General features: G+C 43.7%; 1 protein-coding gene across 1 annotated transcript; it reads left to right on the top strand.

Moving 5' to 3' along the window:
* The first annotated feature begins 3,429 nt into the window (after positions 1-3,429).
* On the top strand, positions 3,430-22,821 carry LOC134347298 (major histocompatibility complex class I-related gene protein-like). The gene is made up of 4 exons (XM_063049697.1): positions 3,430-3,676; positions 17,212-17,460; positions 21,504-21,773; positions 22,559-22,821. Exons 1-4 carry the CDS (start codon positions 3,601-3,603, stop codon positions 22,819-22,821), a joined length of 858 nt encoding a protein of 285 aa, XP_062905767.1. The 5' UTR covers positions 3,430-3,600.
* The last annotated feature ends 564 nt before the right edge of the window (positions 22,822-23,385 follow it).

Raw genomic sequence — 23,385 nt, 5'->3', positions numbered from 1 at the left:
TACATTTCACTCTGTCCACATTTTCATGGACTCCTCCCCCTCCCTCCAGATTTTCATACTCACTCACACACTGGGAGGAACTTACAACTGTTAGCTAACCTAACAAGGAACACAAGGGACATTTCTTGGGTGGGGAAGGAAACGGGAACATCTGACAGAAACCAATGTGGTCACAGATTTTGCAACCAAAGCACAATGAGGAGAGGAAGTTGAGTTACACAAGGCACCTAATCCAGATAATTCAGATTTGCTCGTTCTCCCTTAACCCCTTGGAATTCTTCCTGCGTGGTTTGATTTCCTCCCTCATCCCAATGATGCACAGGTAGCTGCATTAATTGTCAACTGTAAATTGCCGCTAGTGTCTGGGTGATGGGCAGAATCTGAGCAGAAGACTGTGATAACATGGGGAGAATGAAATAAAAATATAGGACTAGTAAAACTTGTTGCTTGTTAGGCAGTGTGGACACTGGGCTGGATAGCCTGTTTCTGTGCTGTGTAACTTTGATGACGTTTTGCTTTTCAAACAGGCATTCAGCTAAGTTGTATCAGTTGGTTCTTTTTGCACAATTAGACTGTTAACTCCCTGTTGTTTTCTTGCACACAGACGTAGACTTATATGGCACAGAACTAGACCCTTTGACCCACCAAGTTTATGCTGGCTATCAACCACCCATTTGCTCAAATTCCACACTGATCCCATTTTGTTTGTCACACATTTCAATAATTTCCCCCAATTCCCACACATTAGAGACAATTTACAGCAGCCAATTTACCTCCTACCCTGTTTTGCCTTTAGAATGAGGAGAGAAAAGTGAAGCACTTGGGGGAACCTTGTGGGGTCACAGAAGTGTAAGGGGTTTCTTCTTTTATGTTACTGCAAAGGCTAATTGAAATGGCTTCTTTGTTATAGAAACATAGAAACATAGAAAATAGGTGCAGGAGTAGGCCATTCGGCCCTTCGAGCCTGCACCGCCATTTATTATGATCATGGCTGATCATCCAACTCAGAACCCAGCCTTCCCTCCATACCCCGTGACCCCTGTAGCCACAAGGGCCATTATGTTAACTGCTGAGGAAGTTCTCCCGCTAGCAGCTTGTTTGGGTTATGTTATTGATGGGAGAGCAAACGAAACAATTGGAATGGATGTTGGTTTTTCTAGTGTGTCTGTAAGTTATTGTGATGCATGGGATTTTGGGGAGAAGGCGCGATAGAGAGAGAGAGAGAATGGACAAGGTGCTGTGAGCCGGTTAGCGGGGTCGGACCCCGAGCAGGAGTCCGAGGTCCAGGGTCTTCGGTGAGGAGAGGAGATGGAGACAAACTCATGCGGTGCTTCTGATCGACCACTGTCATTGGTCCCAGGCAACAGTTGGAGGTGGTCAGAGGGGATCGAATGGTGAAGAGAAGATCGTTACCAGAGCACTAACTGTTGTGCACAAAGAGACTGAACTTTGATAAGTGTGGCACCTTTTATTTTCCTTTTATATTTTATCTCTATTAATTACATAGTTCCAGTAATATCTATAAACTGTAATTCATTTAATCGTATATGGTGTATTGTCTGTTATTTGGCAGGGTGGGGTACGTCACAAGCAACCACACAAATTTAATTAGCGAGTTTGACGGGGCCGAGGGCTGCTTCCCTAGACGACAGCAAGTTGAGCGAACCAGAGGCTGGCCAGGGGGGCAAACATTTAATATCCCCTGTTCACTGGAGTTTTCGACCTTGCCTTTCTCTGTATCTCTCCTGTACTCTGTATCCTCACTTGTCAGGTGTCATTTAACTTGCAAGAATTTCTGCCAATCTACTTTTGTGACATCCCCGCCTATACTATTCTGATCAAACTTCTACCAATTTAGGACAGGATATCGGTTGTGGTTGAAACCTGGAAAGTATGGCACACTGAGGAAGGGGGAAGAATGTGGCAGGGTGGGTTGTGGGAAAGGGACTGCAATAAGAGGAAGAACACCCTAAGGATGGTGAAGGGAGAACCCACTGGGGAGTGCAGAGCACAGGGAGGGAAAGTCATGGCCATACAGCATGAAACAGGCCATTCAGTCCACCATGTCCATGTCAACCAGGGAGTACCCTTCCTTATTAAACTAATCTTCCAACAAATTGTTCCTTTGTCTTCTACAGCTGGGAGATTCAAGTGTTTGTCCAGACACAACTTCAATGATTCTGCTTCCACAACTAACTGGCAATATGTTCCAGATACTCACCGTTCTCTGGATGAAAAGGTTTTCATCTGAATCTGTCCCCTATCACCCAAGTCGATTACCTCTATAAATACCTGTGACACAAGGAGTAGAGTCTTGTACTCGATCTATACTCAATGTAATTTCAGGACCCCTCTAAACAGCCTCTGTCCCGGGGAGAACAAACCCAGCCTCTCCAGCCTCTTCTCATAAATCAAACGTTCTAGGATGCATCTCTTCTCCATCCTCTATACTCTTCGCACATCCTTCTTGTAGTGTGGAACCGCACGCAGACTCCAACTGAGTGGGGGAACTCAAGAGGGAGGAGAGGGCACATAGTGTAGTCGACAGGGTATGAGGGAGAGAAGGGATGCATGAAGGAACGTGGGAGAGCGGACGGGGTGGGGAAGGGTTGGGGAAAGCGTGCGGGGTTAGAGAGCGCTTGGGCGGGACGGGAGCGCGTGCACGAATGAAGAACGCGCACGTAGGAAAGGGACAGGGTGGGGTGTAAGCAAGTGAGGAAGTGGGGGTTGGGAGAGGGATAGGTGCAGCTTGGGGAGCAATGAGTTTGCAAGGAAGTCCGCACTGGCGTCTGGCAGTGTATTGTACAAAAGTGTAATCCTAGTTGTCCAGGAGCGAGGGCGCAAGAGACGAGATCCGGAGAATCGAGTGCACAGAGACACGTGAATAAGTAGTCGCTTTAATTTAGAGCAGAAACCAAAATTCTGGGGGATCTCGTGTGGAGGGAAGTGGTCAGTTGACGTTTTGGAATCTTATCTCTACTCTCAGCTCTTCACATAGCCGGCTACCTGCCCTTCACCCTTCCAGTCTAGATGAAGTACTTTGACCCAAAACGTCGTCTGTGCATTTCCCTCCATAGATGCTACCTGACCCGCTGAGTTCTTGCATCAGTTTTGTTTTACAGCAGGGATTCCCAGCCTGGGGTCCATGGCCCCCTTGCTTAATTATATTGGTCGATGGAATTAAAAAAGATTGGGAACCCCTGTTTTATACAGCGGCTTGAGACGGTTTGTGGTGAACATCTCCCGGGAGGGTCCTGGAAACCTGCCCAGATATGTGTCAGTGACTGGGTGTTGCTGCCTGCGCCTCTCTGTCGCGGTCTGCACGTGCCCTCATCCTTACTGGAAGTGGTTCGGCTCCGCACCCTCCACTGCACATCCTGTGCCTGGCCGGCTGTCTACCGCCCCGCCTCCCACCCTCCACACTCCAGAGCAGCGGCGGGCTGGTTATTTCTGCAGGAAGGTTTTTAGTTCCAGGAGTTCTTACTGGCTGCTCCTTGTAGCAGGCACTATTTATCCCCGAACTGCCTCCGTGAATCTTATCTGCGCCCTCAGCAGTTTATTGACCAACGAGTAGATTTGTTGAGGTGAGGAGACACCGCAATGGAGAGTTGGAACGGACCGGGATCGCTCCTTTTCACCATATTGTCTCTCTGCTCTGTTGCGGGAAGCCAGACAGGTAAGGCGAGGGTGTGTGATGGTTTTAAAGGTCTGGAGTTGCGCTTTGGAAACTCACCCCTAATCTTCTAGAGATCCCAGACGTGCCCCCATTAGACTGGAGAACTGGTGCATCGCACTCATGTGTCCTACAGAAGAAATCCAAGATACTGGGGAATTTTTGGAGTCTATAAGTTCGGGATAAAATTATCACTGAAAATGTTCAACTGGCGTTTGAGATCTGTCGCGGGTTCCAAAAGATCTTTTTTCTCTGTGAAGTTTAACGGCAGTAGGCAGGCCAACATAAGGTGCATTACCGCCACCTACTGAGTTGGGGTGTGGAGTGAAGAGACAGGAATTATATCCACGAAATCACCCCGCCCGCTCCCCCCACACACACACCATCACCAAGAAAACCTCAATCAATATCAAAAAGTCTGATGGTCATCACAATGAAAGTCAATGCTCACTTAAACACATTAGACGGCAGTGGTATCCTAACAAACTTTCCATGTTTACCTGTGTGCCATAGATCGCAATTTAGCAATGAGAAGTTTCCTTTCCACCTCTTAGGAGCTCCATTCAAACAATATATGCTGCACTGTTTCTTGACAAATACACTCACTGCAGATGCCAATATCATGCATATTATTCAACTTGGTATGTCCACTATGTAAATGTTTAAGTGAGACTTCTCTCCTTTTATATCCATCTCCCAGTTGAGTTCCCACCATCCTCTGAATTTTATATAAAAGCCGTTGTTTTATTCCTTTATCCCAACTGAAAAGGTACTTCACCCATTTCTCCCAGTAATAGTAGAATTTGGGAGATTTAATAGTACCACAACATAATCCAAATGCTTGAGCTTGAGCTCTATCTAGGGTCTTTAAGACCACTGGTGAGGCAACAGATCCATAATCAAATACAGATTAAAGCAAAATACATTTACTTAAGTGACCTCCTACTCACATCCAACTAAGCAACTGAGCACATTAACGACATTTCTCTGGAATTTTATTCACATGCACTATCCACGTTAGCCTTGTATCCGTCTGCATACCAAGTACAAACATAAAGCTTCACCAGTATCTCTTGTTTAAGTGATGTAATATAAAGCTTGAGATCATGTGTGGGTGTAATGTTCCTTTCAGTAAAACAAAATTTAGACTGTCCAAGAGAAAATTTAAACACACACCGACATCACCAGTTTTTCTATTTCATTAATAGCTGCCTGCATGTTCCTAACTATATAATTTATGTCCTTGCCCTCTTCCACACTGCAGCATTCCTTCATCAGCATATAATGATCTGGAAATATCTGAGCCAACAATTAAGAAGATACCATTAATCATAATAAAAAGGAGTGGGGTCCCATTCTCTATTTCATACTCCTTAAAGAAAGGTGTTTCTACCCTAACTTGTATCTCCTTATCATTTAAAACATCTACCACTTATTCCCATCTTTTCCAGTTTAAGCAGCAACCCTTGTGTCCATAACAAATAAGCTCTCTCTAAATCAAAGAAAACTGCCGCCACTGGTTCTTTATTAACTTGGGCCTTAAGAATATCAAATTCCAAACTTAATACCAAGTCCATGATCATTCTTTTTACGAAATCCAGATGGGTATACAGCCTATAGGAAGCCTTGTGATAACTATTTGTTCCGTTACCTTACATACATGTGAAATTAGCAAAGTAGGTCTATATAATAATAAGTACTTTATTGATTCCAAGAGGGGAAATCTTTCATTACAGTAGCAGCATTTAAAAACACACAGCAGTGTGCAGACTAACTAACAATAACGTACAGCATAATAACATACCAATGTTCAATAAAATGCAATAATAATGTATGAAATAATAAAGCAGGGACGAATGTACTGGGGTGCGTGTTCTGTCGCAATGAGATGAATTGTTGTATATGCTTCAAAGTTGCTGGTGAACGCAGCAGGCCAGGCAGCATCTGTAGGAAGAGGTGCAGTCAACGTTTCAGGCCGACACCCTTCGTCAGGACTAACTGAAGGAAGAGCGAGTAAGGGATTTGAAAGTAGGAGGGGGAGGGGGAGATCCAAAATGATAGGAGAAGACAGAAGGGGGAGGGATAGAGCCAAGAGCTGGACAGGTGATAGGCAAACGGGGATACGAGAGGATCATGGGACAGGAGGTCCGGGAAGAAAGACAAGGAGGCGGGGGGGGGGACCCAGAGGATGGGCAAGAGGTATATTCAGAGGGACAGAGGGAGAAAAAGGAGAGTGAGAGGAAGAATGTGTGCATAAAAATAAGTAACAGATGGGGTACGAGGGGGAGGTGGGGCCTTAGCGGAAGTTAGAGAAGTCGATGTTCATGCCATCAGGTTGGAGGGTACCCAGATGGAATATAAGGTGTTGTTCCTCCAACCTGAGTGTGGCTTCATCTTTACAGTAGAGGAAGCCGTGGATAGACATGTCAGAATGGGAATGGGATGTTGAATTAAAATGTGTGGCTACTGGGAGATCCTGCTTTCTCTGGCGGACAGAGCGTAGATGTTCAGCAGAGCATTTTGCCAGTCTGCGTCGGGTCTCGCCAATATATAAAAGGCCACACCGGGAGCACCAGACGCAGTATATCACCCCAGTCGACTCACAGGTGAAGTGTTGCCTCACCTGGAAGGACTGTTTGGGGCCCTGAATGGTGGTAAGGAAGGAAGTGTAAGGGCATGTGTAGCACTTGTTCCGCTTACATGGATAAGTGCCAGGAGGGAGATCAGTGGGGAGGGATGGAGGGGACGAATGGACAAGGGAGTTGAGTAGGGAGCGATCCCTGTGGAATGCAGAGAGAGGGGGAGAGGGAAAGATGTGATTAGTGGTGGGATCCCATTGGAGGTGGCGGAAGTTACGGAGAATAATATGTTGGACGCGGAGGCTGGTGGGGTGGTAGGTGAGGACCAGGGGAGCCCTGTTCCCAGTGGGGTGGCGGGAGGATGGAGTGAGAGCAGATGTACGTGAAATGGGGGAGATGCGTTTAAGAGCATAGTGGAGGAAGGGAAGCCCCTTTCTTTCAAAAAGGAAGACATCTCCATCATCCTAGAATGAAAAGCCTCATCCTGAGAGCAGATGCGGCGGAGACCGAGGAATTGTGAGAAGGGGATGGCGTTTTTGCAAGAGACAGGGTGAGAAGAGGAATAGTCCAGATAGCTGTGAGAGTCAGTAGGCTTATAGTAGACATCAGTGGATAAGCTGTCTCCAGAGACAGAGACAGAAAGATCTAGAAAGGGGAGGGAGGTGTCGGAAATGGACCAGGTAAACTTGAGGGCAGGGTGAAAGTTGGAGGCAAAGTTAATAAAGTCAACGAGTTCTGCATGCGTGCAGGAAGCAGCGCCAATGCAGTCGTCGATGTAGCGAAAGAAAAGTGGGAGACAGATACCAGAATAGGCACGGAACATAGATTGCTCCACAAACCCAACAAAAAGGCAGGCATAGCTAGGACCCATACGGGTGCCCATAGCGACACCTTTAGTTTGGAGGAGGTGGGAGGAGCCAAAGGAGAAATTATTAAGAGTAAGAACTAATTCCGCTAGACGGAGCAGAGTGGTGGTAGAGGGGAGCTGATTAGATCTGGAATCCAAAAAGAAGCGTAGAGCTTTGAGACCTTCCTAATGGGGGATGGAAGTATATAAGGACTGGACATCCATGTTGACAATAAAGCAGTGGGGGCCAGGGAACTTAAAATCATCGAAAAGTTTAAGAGCGTGAGAAGTGTCACGAACATAGGTCGGAAAGGATTGGACAAGGGGTGATAAAACCGTGTCGAGGTATGCAGAAACGAGTTTGATGGGGCAGGAGCAAGCTGAGGCAATAGGTCGGCCAGGACAGGCAGGTTTGTGGATCTTGGGTAGGAGGTAGAAACGGGAAGTGCGGGGTGTGGGAACTATAAGGTTGATAGCAGTGGATGGGAGATCCCCTGAGCGGATAAAGTCGGTGATTGTGTGGGAGACAATGGCCTGGTGCTCCTCAGTGAGGTCACGATCGAGGGGTAAATAAGAGGAGGTATCCGCGAGTTGTCGCTGTGCCTCGGCAAGGTAGAGGTCAGTACGCCAGACTACAACAGCACTCCCCTTATCGGCGGGTTTAATTATAAGGTTAGGATTCGTGCGGAGGGAGTGGAGAGCGGAGCGTTCCGAAGGAGTGAGGTTGGAATGGGAACAAGGTGCGGTGAAGTCGAGACTGTTGATGTCCCGTCGGCAGTTAGCGATAAAGAGATCCAGAACAGTCAGAAGGCCAGAGCGGGGTGTCCACGAAGAAGAGGAGGGTTGAAGACGGGAGAAGGGGTCATCGGTGGGGGTGGAAGAGTCCTTGCCGAAGAAGTAGGCTCGGAGATGGAGACGGCGGAAGAAAAGTTCCGCATCATGGCGAACACGGAACTCACTGAGATGTGGGCGAAGGGGGTCAAACGTGAGGATCCGGGTCCAACATATTATTCTCCGCAACTTCCGCCACCTCCAACGGGATCCCACCACTAAGCACATCTTTCCCTCCCCCCCTCTCTCTGCATTCCGCAGGGATCGCTCCCTACGCGACTCCCTTGTCCATTCGTCCCCTCCATCCCTCCCCACTGACCTCCCTCCTGGCACTTATCCGTGTAAGCGGAACAAGTGCTACACATGCCCTTACACTTCCTCCCTTACCACCATTCAGGGCCCCAAACAGTCCTTCCAGGTGAGGCAACACTTCACCTGTGAGTCGGCTGGGGTGATATACTGCGTCTGGTGCTCCCGATGTGGCCTTTTATATATTGGCGAGACCCGACGCAGACTGGGAGACCGCTTTGCTGAACATCTACGCTCTGTCCTCCAGAGAAAGCAGGATCTCCCAGTGGCCACACATTTTAATTCCACATCCCATTCCCATTCTGACATGTCTATCCACGGCCTCCTCTACTGTAAAGATGAAGCCACACTCAGGTTGGAGGAACAACACCTTATATTCTGTCTGGGTAGCCTCCAACCTGATGGCATGAACATCGACTTCTCTAACTTCCGCTAAGGCCCCACCTCCCCGTCGTACCCCATCTGTTACTTATTTTTATGCACACATTCTTCCTCTCACTCTTTTTCTCCCTCTGTCCCTCTGAATATACCTCTTGCCCATCCTCTGGGTCCCCCCCACACTTGTCTTTCTTCCCGGACCTCCTGTCCCATGATCCTCTCGTATCGCCTTTTGCCTATCACCTGTCCAGCTCTTGACTCTATCCTTCCCCCTCCTGTCTTCTCCTATCATTTTGGATCTCCCCCTCCCCCTCCTACTTTCAAATCCCTTACTCACTCTTCCTTCAGTTAGTCCTGACGAAGGGTCTCGGCCTGAAACGTCGACTGCACCTCTTCCTACAGATGCTGCCTGGCCCGCTGCGTTCACCAGCAACTTTGATGTGTGTTGCTTGAATTTCCAGCATCTGCAGAATTCCTGTTGTTTGTTGTATATGCTGATTGCATTTGGTAGGAAAGATTTTCTGTAGCAATCCTTATGACGGCAGAGCTGAATGAGTCTATTTGAAAAGGTGCTCCGCTACTTATTCCGTAGGTAATGGAGAGGATGTTCCAGATTGTCTATAATGGATAACAGTTTGTTTTGTGACCTCCTCTCCACCATTTAGTCAAAAGAGTCTGGTTTGTAGCCAAGGCCGGATCCAGCCTTTGTGATGTGTTTATTTAGTCTTTTTGCATCACCAGCTCCAATGCTGCTCCATCAACGAAAAGCAGCAAAGAAGACTTGCTACAACAGACTGGTAAAAGATCTGCAATATCCTGCTACACATGTTGAGGTATCTCAGCTTCCCTAAACTTCAACCACAATTGACTCATAAACAACCCCAAACTCCAAAAGTCTACTGTATATGCTATCCCATTTTTGGCAAATGTAGCCACTCCTCCATTGCCCATTTTCGGATCATGGCTTATGTTAACATAACTTTGTATTTTGAAACTGACAGGATTTCAACCAGGTTTCCTGTACACATGACGTCAGGTTTATTTGGGAAATCTGCAATAAATTTCTTAACCTCTTGACCACTAGCTAACAGGCTTCTAGAATTCCATTGTAAGATTAAATGCCATTAACAACTCTCTTTTGAAATGTGAACATTTTTACTCCTTGAAAGGCAACATTAATAGCTCCTAGCATTTTATGTCAATGTTTCTCTTCTGCTTTTCACATAATTTTAATATTTGTCCTATTTCAGTTTGTGCTGTACAATTTACCACATCTGCCATGAATGTTTATCAACAATTAGAGAATCCTTTGTTATACAATTATGCACTTTACACAATGCCATTACACTACAAGAGGTGATTGATAAGTTTGTGGCCTCAGGTTGCAGGAGTCAATTTTAGAAAACCTAGCACATTTATTTTTCCTACATTTACACACTTAGTCCAACAGTCGTGGAACATACGGATCCCTTCAGTGTAGAAGCCTGTTGGACCTCCAGAAAGTGGTCCACGGCAGGGGTTATTGATAAGTTCATGGCCTAAGGTAGAAGGAGATATTATTAACTAACTTCAAACTTTCTGCATTTTCACTCAAAGGGTTGAACTTCATGTTCATGCAACAAGAGCTGTATAACCCATCTCCTTCTACCTAAGGCCACAAACTTAACAATCACCCCTGCTGTGGACCACCTGGAGGTCCAAGACGCTCTCGTTACATGCACGTGCAGTTCAACTCTTTGAGTGATAATGCAGAAAGTTTGAATTTAATAAATCCGCTCCTTCTCCCTTAGGCCACGAACTTATCAATCACCCCTGCTGTGGACCACTTCTGCAAAGAAGGGATCCGTATGCTCCACGACCACTGGACTATGTGTGTACATGTAGAAGAGGACTATGTTGAAAAATAAATGTGCTAGGTTTTCTAAAATTGACTCCTTCTACCTTCGGCCATGAACTTGTCAATCACACCTTGTATCTGCATTCTGGATATTAGTAGATCCCATTGATACTGTCTTCTATATTTTCTGCAGAGCCTCTGCATATGATATACCTATTTCCACCTGAAAATGCTGCCACTTCCACAGCGTTATGCAGGACATCCTGGATAATCAGAGCTACATTTTCCTCCACAGTTGCTACAAATCCTTAGTTACTGTGATTGATTTATATTGGAAGCAGATCCACATTCAAACCTCAACAAAACCTTAAACTCTTCCTTCCTTCTTTTATTTAAATCCTATCTACTGCCTTCATCACTGGAAGATAAGCCTCTACAATCTTCAATAAGCTATTTATTTTTCCGTTTCCCAGAAATCTGCCATTTGCCCTCCTCCAGTCGCTACCTCTGAGATCCCTGTCGCTTCCTGCCATCTCTACCCCCTTCCTGCCTGAGAGAAAACTCCCAACAGTGGGCTTAGTCCATTGTTCCAACCCCAATCAGCTTAATTAGCTTGGTGGATGACTTGCGAGCGTACGCAAACCTTCCCAGCCCCTCAGATGCCCAAAGATGACAGCCGCATCACCTTAACACAGACATCACACGAGAACAATTAATCTGATCTTAACTGTCCCATTGAGACAGTCTGTTACACATCACCAAGGAAATAGATTTTGTTCGACACAAAGACCTTGCCCTCCTTTCTTTTTCAATCTCTTTATTAATTTCATAGAATATAAACATAACATAGTGTAGGGGTCTTTCTTTTGTTACATTTAAAATGGCGACTTTGTTATGTTAATTTGGGGAATGCGGCTTTGTTGTGCTTTAACGCTGAAGAGAGTTTGCGCGAGCAGTTTGTTTTACTTTAAATTGAGATAGCAGCCTTCTATTAGCCAATGGGTGGTTACGTATCGTTTTGTTTTCGGATACCATGCTGTATTTGAATGACTGTGGACGGAGTTTTGGCAGGGAGTCGGAGGAGAGACGAGGAGGACGGAGAAGAGACGGGGGGGGTGGTCGGAGGAGAGACGGGGGGGGTCGGAGGAGAGACGGGGAGGACAGCGGACATGCGGAGAGGCTCCGGTCGATCACTCCGGGTGGCGCCGGGCCGTGAGTCGACGGAATTCAGGTGGTCATCAAGAATTGATTGAGCTCCAACGATAGTGCGCGAAGAACGTGGACTTTGATAAGTGTTGGCGCCTTATTTTTCCATTACTTTCCTCTCTGTATCAAATGTATATTAATGTCATAGAATTAGTAATATCTATAAAGTGTACTTGTTAAAATTTACTGGGTGTGTTGGCTGATGATTGATGTTGTGATTGACTCGGGCGGCGACCAACCGTGTGGGGAGTGTTGAGGCGGGTGCTGGGCTGGATTTCCCCTAGACATACACGAGCCAATATAACAGAAGGTTACAATAGCAATAATACAAAATTGTTGGGAATACATTGTTATACTTAAGATGGGTAATTATAAAACCAAATAGTATTTCATTGACAAAATACCCAATCATGTAGGATACCAATGTATAACACAGGACAAAAAAAATTATCTAAACAAAAATCATGAAAAAGGAAAAAAAATAAAAACAAACCTCCCCCCCCAAAAAAAATTCAAACAGAATTAATCAACTAAACTAAAAAAGACATGGGCAATTTTAACTCTGTAAAAATGGAAGAAAAGAAAACCTTAGTGTCGATGACTCCGTTCCTCTCAACCAACACTACAGAGAAGTAAAATAAGTTTGGAAATGGTCAAATTACATCAAATGAAAATGCTGAATAAATGGCCTCCAAGTTTTTTCAAATTTAATGGAAGGGTCATAAACCACACTCCTAATTTTTTCCAAATTTAAACACAACATGGTTTGTGAAAACCAGTGAAATACAGTAGGAGGGTTAATCTCTTTCCAATTCAGCAAAATGGATGTTCTAGCCATTAAAGAAAGAAATGCAATCATCTGATGAGCTGAAGAGGTTTAATGATTTGAGTCTATCATTGATAATCCAAAAATAGCAGTAATTGGATGAGGTTGTAATTCTGTATTCAAAACCATTGAAGTAATATCAAAAATATCTTTCCAATATTTTTCCAACAAAGGACATGACCAAAACATGTGAGTTAAAGAAGCTATCTTGGAATGACATCTATCACATATAGGATTAATATAAGAATAATTACGAGATAGTTTATCTTTGGACATATGAGCCCTGTGCACTGCTTTAAACTGTATCAACACATATAGAGAATGAATGAACCAATTGAAGAATTTTTCCCATTTTTCAATCGGTATAGTAATCTTAAATTCTCTTTCCCAATCAGTTTTAATTTTATTGGAAACATCAGGACATAAATTCATAATTATGTTGTAAATAATTGCTACAACACTTTTCTGAGAGAGATTTAGATCTAAAATTTTTTCCAAAATATCCATTGGACATAAGTGTGGAAAATTAGGAGAAACAGTAATTAAAAAGTTTCTGATCTGTAGGTATCTAAAAAAGTGAGATCTGGATAAATTATATTCATTGGAAAGTTGATCAAAGGACATGAAACAATTATCCAAAAATAAATCACGAAAACGTACTATACCTTTGATTTTTCCAATCAAAGTAAGCTTGATCCATAGTGGAAGGTTGAAAAAGGAAATTAGATATAATAGGGCTTGCTAAAATAAATTGATTGAACCCAAAAAATCTTTGGAATTGAAACCATATACATAAAGTATGCTTAACTATTGGATTATTCATTTGTTTATACAATGTAGAAGAAATAAAAGGAAGCACAGTTCCTAAAACCAAACCCAAAGAAGACCCTTGTAATGAATTACATACAAGATTTACCCAATGTGGACTTGAAGTTGCATCCCAATCTCGTAACCAAAATTTTAAGTATTGGATATTAATTGCCCAATAATAAAAGCTAAAATTCGGGAGGGTGAGCCTCCCCTCTTTTTTAGATTTCTGTAAATACCTTTTACCTAGCCTAGGATTTTTTTTCTGCCATGTATATGAGGAAATTTTTGAATCAACATTATCAAAAAAAGATTTGGGGGTAAAAATTGGAACCGATTGAAATACATATAGAAATTTAGGCAAAATAATCATCTTAATAGCATTAATCCGACCAATCAAAGACAAAGATGTTGGTGACCATTTAGTAAACAAAAGTTTAATCTGATCAATTAAAGGTAAAAAATTAGCTTTAAATAAATCTCACCCTCCTCATTGGTCCGCATGCCTGTAATGGACCAAATGGCCTGTCTTTGTGCGGTCTGGCTATACGATGCTAAGAACTTTACCCTCATTCGTCAAAAATGATGCTTGCTCGATTGTGACAATATCTTGACCAAATGTATGGTGTTTTCCCTGAATGTAGTCATTAACTGAGGAAACGCAGCTGCTAATCTGTAAACATCAAGATCCTTTGAAGTATTTTGTGATGTCCTGTTTGGCTTTTGGTGACATTAGTTGAGAGCTCCTATGAATGTTGTGTGGGGGAGGTAACTCTCTAATTAGAGCCATGGTTTACCTGCAGAGGCAGACAGGGGCTCCACCGAACCGAACACCTCTCCCAATGCACTGTTCCCTCAGAGGCTTAAGTATCAAGCGGGGCAGAAATGTGACAATCTTTAGTGTGGGAGGTGAGCGTGTGACCCACAAAACCACAGCTGGGACACCAATTCAAGATGGTTGGTGTAGCAGTTGGCAAAACTGTGAGATCGGGGGTCAACTTCCACTGCTGTCAGTAAGGAGTTTGTATGTTCTCCCCGTAACCTTGTTACTTTCCTCCGGATGCTGTGCTTTGCCCCCATTGTCAAAGATGTATGATTTAGGATTAGTGAGTTGTGGCCATGCTATGTGGACACTAGGAATGCAGAAACACTTACCGGATGCTCAACAGCTGTTTTAATTTGATGCAAACTGCATTCAAAGGTTCAAAAGGACATTTAATGTCAGAGAAATATTACAATATACATCCTGAAATGCTTTTTCTTTGCACCTATCCACGAAAACAGAGGAGTGCCCCAAAGAATGAACAACAGTTAAATGTCAGAACCCCAAAGTCCCCCTCAGCTCCTCTCCTTCCCGCACATCAGCGGCAGCAAGCAACAATCCCCCCTTTCCCCCACCGGCAAAAAAAAACATCTGCATCCACCACCGTGCACTCGAGCGTGAACAAGACAACAGTAAAGACAAAGACTTGCAGTGCAGTACTCCAAAGACTACATTGTTCACCCAGCATTTGACATATCACAGGCTCTCTCTCTCCCTAATAAAGGAGAAGTGCTGTCCCTGTTTCACGGCGAGAAGGGAGATATAACAAACAACTCACTAGTTTATGACATTAAAAGTCCCGTTGCGTTTCTTTTTTACGAGCTCTGAGCCCAAAGATCTCAGGTCTCTGGGCACACAGCCGTAGATCTTCCGACTCTCCTGACGACACACGGATCTCCTGCCGTGACACCGACTTTCGATCCGCCGCTCTCCAGAGCCCCGAAATCTAAGCTGAAATCTTAGGCTGGAGCCCTTGGCGTGCCGAACAGCGGCCAGTTGTGAAACCCGAGAGTGGGTCCCTCTCCCGCAAAGAACCATAGTCAGCATGTAACTCCAGTTCAGGGTCTTCAAAAGGACCCTGAAAGGGAAAAATAAGAGATATTAAAGATGGAAATACTGTAGAGCTGTTTCCGAAGATGCAAACAAAAGCGTCACGTTAGACGCCATATTTTCCTATGTTTGAAAGTGTATGTGTAATCCAGGTTAATTAAACCCAAAGACGTAATGTTAGAAAGTTCCACCTGCGGAGGGATGAAAATGAAGTTTACCAAACAGAACTTGGGGGAAAAAAGTGCTGTGCGAGAACAATGCGTGGCTGACGCGGGCACGGGCGGACAGAGAAATGCAGAAACGATTAGAAGCTGAAGACACTAACTGTTAAGAGTGGAATTATTAGTGTGTAGCTTTACCCTAGTAACTTGAAAATCTCAGGGTGAAACCTCTGGAGAAGAGACAATAGTGATCAAAGATTTACTGAAGCTACGGCTATAACATGCAGCAGCAAAAACGGGACAATATCAGCAGAGACGAGTGTCCAAGATCTCTACCATGTAACTGGACATTAGTTTTGTAAAATCATACCAAGGGATTTGGTCAAGTTTTTGTGCAAGTTTGTGAATTGACCTGCCGTGGATGATAAACTATATTAGTCCAATGAGCCAAGAAAGAAGATGGTGAGCTACTCAAGATTCAATGAGCCAGCGCAGGAACGAAATGTGTAATGATGCAAAGGATTTAATATGGTTGGATGTGTAAATTCATTTTCATTCAAAAAATGCGAATTAGATTTTCTGAAAGAACTGATTATTTACAAAGACTTTGATAAATCGCTGAATGAGATTTACTTTGTTTAAAAGTTCTAAAGTTGCAGAATTACGAAAGGGATTAAACTGTATGTATAACTTTTGAATTTCAGTTTCAACTTGTAGATACACTGGAACTGAAACTGAAGTTAATTACAATACTTAAAAATGGGAATTATGTTTGGTTTTCTAACTAACTAGGGATAAGTAAAAAGGAAAAGGTTGTCTGTAAACTTTTAAATTGGGAACTACACTAGATCTAATTATAGAAATTAGAGTCATAAAGGAATCTCACTGATTCTAATTAAAAAGGAATTTGTTTTGGTTTGATATCTGAGATTTAGAACCTAAACAGAATGTTGGAATTTTGAATTGTTCTTGCTCATGTAAATAGTTTGTACATATTGTTGTTTTCTTATAAACAGAACTTATCTCCAGAAGTATGTGGTTTCTATTCACTGCCTCCTTCCGATACCTAGAAGCTTCTGACGGCCTACTAGCACCCAGTGTAGTACTAAGTAATTTGATTTTCTCAAAGAGTGCAGCGACTAGTCGCACACAATAAGACAGGTGCTACAGTGGTGTTACATATGTGGTAAATGAGGGTTCATTTAAAAAATATTTTATTTGCTTTATTCACTCATGGACGTGGATTCACAAAGTGAACCACTGTTTAGTTCCCCAACCCAAGATGTCCTTGAGAAGGTGGCTGGTTGCTGCCTTTTTGAACTGGTGCAGTACTCGAGGTGTGGATATACCCACAATGGTGTTCAGGTCCGGATAGTACTAAGTCTATGCTCTCTCAATTTTGGACAAGCCCTCAGTTAGTCAGTGTCAAGAGTTGTTGCTACATCCTCACAGCACAGAAGCAGGCACTTAGACCCAACAGGTCCATGTCAGCCAAGATTACCATCCAACTTGGCTCATTTGACTCATATCCCTCTAAACATTTCCTATCTGTGTACCTATCCAAGCATCTTCAATGGTGATACCCAAGTTGCTCAATAGTTTGGAGGATTGGGACCCTTCATTTTCTGTCCCCACTGCAGTTGGGTTCTTCTATCCAGAGCTGCTTGGGATTTATACCTGGCTGATGCAATGAGGCCTGTTTTAGTGTTGGTGGTTCCACGTGGATGGGGAGCCAATCACAGGGGTGAGGTGGGTGTCTAATTTGTGTGCCTGTGCATTAATTTGGGCAAGTGGAGAGTTTTCCACCAGAGTTGTGCCTTATAAATGGAGGGCATCCTTAGTTATTTTCTCACACTCCTCTCTCACTCTCTTCTTTTTTTTCAGTCTCCCACAGCTTGACATATTTCTACCTCCATTCGATAAACATTCCTGAGCTGCCATACATCTTCATGGTTGGGATGTTGGATGACCTGCAGATATGCTACTATGACAGCACCATCCAGAGGGTAGAAGCCAAGCAACAGTGGATCATGGACGGCTTTTCAGCTAACGACTGGAAAAACCAGAAAGAGATCCCGGACTCAATTAAAAAGTTACTTCCTCCTAATCTGACTCCATTCGCCTCAATGCTTTGTACGTGTCTTTGATCTCCACTGTTCTTCGAGGCTCACAGTGACTTGCACACTAAAAACACGTTGACCTTTCAATGGAGCCAATTAGGTTGTATCAGTTTTAAAATTCCTATCCTTGGTTTCAAATCTTTCAAGGGTTATATGCCCTCCCGACATCCTCTAACAAATATTTACCTTCAATTAAAAGCATTCCATCTGTAGCCCACATTTGCAAGAGAAATTTTGCCCTTCAAAAAAAACTGAGAATCTATTTCGGAGAACCCAGTTCTCATTCCACACTGATCTCCTCCGAGAAATAATGAGAATCAGACCCACTGCCTCTCTGGCTTCGCACGGGTCAAGCAAACATAAGTTAATATAAAGTAAAATTCAAATATATTACGTGTAATTTGCATGTGTACAAAAACATAATGATACTTATGCAAATTGGGAGAAAAATCATGAGAAGTAATGTTGTGGTTTTTCAGCTTGGTTCAAGAACCTGATGGCAGTGGAGGGAAAGGTGCTAAACCTTGAGGTGTGGGTTTTCTGGCTACTGGAACTCATGCTTGATGGCAGCATGGGGAAGAGGACACGGCCCTGATGGTGGTTGTCCCTGTTGAAGAATGTCACCTTCACTGGTAAATGTCCTCAATGGGAGAGAGTTTCAATACTAGGATGTGATTTCTATAAATTTGTCAGAGTTTTCAATGACATGCTGAATCTCCTTAGACTTCTAAGCAAAGATGTTGGTGTGCTACCTTCACACACTGATGTGCAGTACACAGTCCTTCAACATGACCCCTGCATTACATCATGCAATGATGTACACTCTGTACAGATCACCCCCTCCACCATCAATATTCCACTGTGTCACACTCTCATGCTCATGTTCATTACTGATCCTGTCATGTGTACCACACACTGCATGCAGAACACTGTGATCCCATGCTCTTTGCCATTGCTTTGTGTGCTTCATGGTAAATTGGTAAATTGATTTGTTATTGTCGTATCTGCTAAGGTCCAGTGAAAAACTTCGTTTTGCACACCATCTGTACATGTCATTTCGTTAACACAGTACATTGAGGTGCAAGAGGAAGCAATAACAGAATGCAGAGTGAATTGTTACAGTCATAGAGAAAGTGCAATGAAAGCAGACCATAAGGTGTAAAGCCATAATACGGATGCTTGTGAGGTCAGGATTTCATATTATTGTAGCAGGGGTCTATATATAGACTGATAACAGCAGGATAAAAGCTGCCCTTGACCCCGGTGATATAGGTTTTCAGGCTTTTGTATCTTCTGCCCTATGGGATGGGGAAGAAGAGAGAATGTCATCAAACACAGAAGAGCACAACAGTGTTGTGCTGAACCGGCTAAAAAACTAATCAAAAACACCCAAACGTTAATCCGTCCGACCTACACCACATCCATATACATCCATCCTCCTTATATCAATGTGCCTATTCAAATGTCTCTTAAAGTCCTTTAATGTATTTGCCTCTACCACTATACTAGGCATCCATGACTCTGAGTAAAGAAAAGACTTACCCCTCACATCCCTCTTGAACCAACACCTCTCACCTTTTATACATGCCCTCTGGTGTTAGGCATTTCAACCCTGGGAATTGGATGGTCTCTAATCACGTCCCTGTTTAACCTCTATCAGATCACCCCTTGGCCTTCGATGCTCCAAGGAAACCCATGTTAATCCAGCCTCTTGTGATAGCACGTGCCCTCTGAACCAGGCAGCATCCTGGTGAACCTCTTCATCATCCTCTCCAAAGCCTCAACATCCTTCCTCAAGTGGGTTGGCCGGATCCAGATGTGACCGAACCAGAGTTTTATTAAATTGTAACATAACCTCCTAACTTTTGAACTCATTGCCTCAACTAATAAAAGCAAGCATTTCATTTTAACCACTTTTTTGACCTACGTAGCCACTTTCAAGGAGCTATGAACTTGGTCCCACCCAAGAGCTCTCTGCTCAGCAACACTGTTAAGGACATTGCCCTTAACATTACTGTATCCTTGCATTTGCCCTACAAGGTGCAACACCTCACATTTATCTGGGTTAAACTCCAACTATTTTTTCTGCAACTGACCTATATTATGCTGTAACCTTTGCCAGTTGTCTACACTATCCACAATTCGACCAATCTTGGTATCAACCGCAAATTTACCAACCCATCCATCTACATTTTCAGCCTGGTCGTTTATATATGTCACAAGCAGCAGATGTCCTTGCACAAATTCCTGTGCAACTCTACTAATCACAGACCTCAAACTCGAATAGGTCCCTTAAACCACCACCCTCTGTCTTCTACGTGCAAGCCAGTTCCAAATCCAAACAGCCAATTTGCCATGGAAACCATAGACCTTAATCTTCCAGATTATCCTCCCATGAGGGACTTTGTTAAATGCCTTACTGAAATCCTCCACTGCCCTACCTTCATCAATCTCTCTGTCACCTTATCAAAGAAAACTCAGTTAGATTGGTAAGACACAACTTGCCACACACAAAGCCACGATGACTCTCCCTAATTAAGCCATAAGTTTCCAAATGCTGATGTATCCCTTCCCTAAGAATTCTCTTCAGCAAGTTCCCTACAACTGATGTGAGACTCACCAGTCTATAGTTCCCAGGATTTTCCCTTGTTCCCATCTTAAATAGCGGTACAACATTAACTACTCACCAGTCTCTACAACCTTGCCTGTGGCTAGATAGGACACAAAGATACTGGTCAAGGGCCCAGAAATCTCACCTCGTCTCCTACAAGAATCTGGGCTAAATCGCATCAAACCCCGGGGCCTTATCCACCTTAATGCTCCTAATGATGTCCAAATCACAGATAGTGTGGGAACTCCTATTTAGGACACCCAACACCGCTTTCTCCTTAACCTCTAAATGCCCTAATGTATTTTGCACTCAGTGCTGATCTCCAAGTCCTCCATATCCTTTTCTCCGGTAAATACTGAGGCACTGTGCTTATTAAGTACTTCATTCACATTCTTAGCATCCAAGTAAGTATTTCCCACTTCATCCTTGAGTAGTCCCACTCTCTCGCTACTTATCCTTTTATCCTATGATGTATGTGTAGAATGCCTTGGGATTCACCTTAATCCTACTTGTCAAGGATTTTTCATGGCCCCTCCTGGCTTCCCTAATTCCCTTCTTTCATTCTTTTCTGGCTTGTTTATACTCCTCATATGCTTTGTTTGATTCTGACTTCCAAAACTTTATATAACTTCTCTTTTTCTTCCTGTCTAAGTTCATTACCTTTCCGGACATGGAAGGTTGTCTTATCTTTTCATCCCCGTCCTTCTTTCTAACCAGGAACATACTTTTCCTGTACTCTAGAAATTGATATTTAAACACACTCCACATGTCTATTGTAGATTTGCCAGAGAAAAAGTGTCTCAATTAATGCTGCTTAGTACCTGCCTAATGCGCTTATAATTTGCCCTACCCCAATTTAAAGCTGGTGGATGGATGGGGTCTTTGATTTTGTTGTCTGATTTACTGAAGCAGCGAGAAATGTAGGTAGAATGTATGGAGGCGGGGAGACTGTGTGTGCTGATCTGTATCCATAACTTTTTGCAGTTTCTTGTGATCATGAGCTAGCTGGTGGCCTCGTGGCATCAGCACTGAACTTCTGAGCAAAGGCTCCCAAGTTCGAATCCAGCCGTCTCCCTTGCACGCTTTCCATTCATGCTGGGTTGAGCGTCGAGCTAGCAACTCGGCCTCTTTAAAAATAAGAAAGCCGGCTAAAAAAACACCATCATGACAGCGTCCCAATGACTCCACTCGGGCTTTCTTCTTCTTCTTCTTGTGATCATGAGCAGACCTGATGCCATACCAAGCTGTGATGCCTATATTGTACATCAATAAGCATGACTGAGGGTCAAAGAGGACATGTCAAATACTTCGCCCTACTGAGAAAGTGTTGCACAAGACAGTGCACATGGTATTTACATGTTTAGCAGGACATTATGCAGGTGGGAATGGTTGAAGAATTCGAATATTCAGCCACTAACACAGATTAACCTGTTGGTCCTTTCCAGGCATCAGATACATCCAGGGGCTTCTGGGCTGCACGCAGTCTGCAAATACATTCAAAACCTTCCTCAAGATTGGCTGCCGAGATTTGGGAGAGCTCATTTGTGACTTCATCACCGGGAAGTGTATTACCACTGGTGTCCTGATGTTGGTCAATGATTATCTTCAGCAAGTTAATATTGCTGATATTCCTGAAATTTATATGCTGAACAGTAGCTGCATTCAGTATTTGCAGAAAGGTCTTTGGCTTGGCAGAGAGGAGCTTCAAAGGCAAGGCAAGTGGAACATCTGATTACATAACGTAAGCTCTGTGAGGGAACTCCTGCTTCAGAGAATTGATGGACTCCTGATCCGAGATGTTCAGGGGTGTCTTGACACAAATGGACGGGAGCAGCCTGATTCTGAGTTTGTGAGGGAGCCTTTGATTCAGCACAATGAGGGGACTCACAATCAAAGTGCCATGACCAAATTTGGTGAGCAGTGTTCTGGTCTAAGAAGATGAGAGAGGTCCCAATCTGCGACACTGGGGGATCTCCCAATTCTGAATGGTGAGCGATCTCCTTATCTGGGGTGAAGGATACCTCAACTGAAGGTGACTAATGATGTCCAAGTCAGGGATTGTGTTGGAACTTCTATTTAGACACAGTAACAGATCTCCCAATCCGGGACATTGAGGGCATCTCTTGATCAGGAATTTTAAAGGATCTCCCAATTAAGACTGGTAAACTAAACTTAATTTGGGGTGATGACGGCATGATCAATCTTGGAATACGAGGTAATATTGACTTGGGACTATGGGTGACATAAAGATTGGTAATGGTGGCTGTAACCTTGATCTAGGCCTGTCAGATGAATGAAAATTAATGCTGGCTATGGTCTGCATGGACTTGAGCTGAGGAGATGATTTCGGGCAGGATAGTGATTAATGGTGAGGTAGGTCCTGGTCTGAGGCAGTAAAGAGTAAGAATCCCACTCTTGGATACTGTGATTTTCATTTGTAATGGTAAGATAACATAAGTTTGTGTTGAGTTAGTGATGTTAATTCTTCATTCTTCCCCAGTTGCTCCAGAGGTTCAGTTGTTGAAAAAGAGGCCAAGAGCTACTGAGAGTGAGAGTCTCGCATACATCATCACTCCCTTCTACCCCCGTGCTATCAACGCCACTTGGCTGAAGAATGGACAGGTTGTCTCCAAGGGCTACGAGGTGACCGTGCTACCAAACTACAATGATACATACTGGATAGAATTAGTCATTGAGCTGCAGGATAATGATACGAACATTTATACCTGTCATGTCAAGCACAGCAGCCTGCTGGGGCACTGATGATGCAGGGAGGTAGGTCATTGTACGGTACAGAATTTGCTTCATTCTGTTGTGGTGGTTCATAAATTCATACAGTACTGAAGGAGGCCATTTGGCTCACCACATACATGCTGACCCTCTGGTGCCAGTCTGCTCCAACCAGTACTTGGTCTGTACTTCGGCCTTCTCTTCCTCGATGATTCAAGTGCTTGTCAGAATTATGATATGAAAATTGATCTTTTGCAACAGCAGTACAGTGCAAAGACATAAAAGGCGTATGAGCTTAGAACATGGACCAACTCATGAAATTATGATACTATAGTTATTAGTGAGATTTGCTAGCTGGAGGGAAGACTGCCAGCCCAAGGAGCGTGGATGAGAAGAGTATGTAGGTCTGGAGCCAGGTGTGGATTGAAGGGAATAAGCAGAATGGCATTTTGACGGACTAGATGGGCCAAATGGACTGCTTCTGTGCTGTAGTGCTCCATGACTGAGAGATAACATAAATTATAAAATGAAGTAATTAGTGCAAAAATTGGAATAATGAGGTTGTGTTCATGGGTTCATGACCATTCGTGAATGGTA

The sequence above is a fragment of the Mobula hypostoma genome, chromosome 5 (genome assembly GCF_963921235.1).
Source record: "Mobula hypostoma chromosome 5, sMobHyp1.1, whole genome shotgun sequence".
In the NCBI taxonomy this organism is placed as follows: domain Eukaryota; kingdom Metazoa; phylum Chordata; class Chondrichthyes; order Myliobatiformes; family Myliobatidae; genus Mobula; species Mobula hypostoma.
This window is presented reverse-complemented; position numbering and strand designations above follow the sequence as displayed.

Coding starts and splice junctions, on each gene's coding strand:
- LOC134347298 (XM_063049697.1), top strand. CDS start 3,601: ATGGAGAGTTGGAACGGACCGGGATCGCTCCTTTTCACCATATTGTCT. Junction 3,677..17,211: donor TGTTGCGGGAAGCCAGACAG/GTAAGGCGAGGG, acceptor CTTTTTTTTCAG/TCTCCCACAGCTTGACATAT. Junction 17,461..21,503: donor TCCATTCGCCTCAATGCTTT/GTACGTGTCTTT, acceptor GGTCCTTTCCAG/GCATCAGATACATCCAGGGG.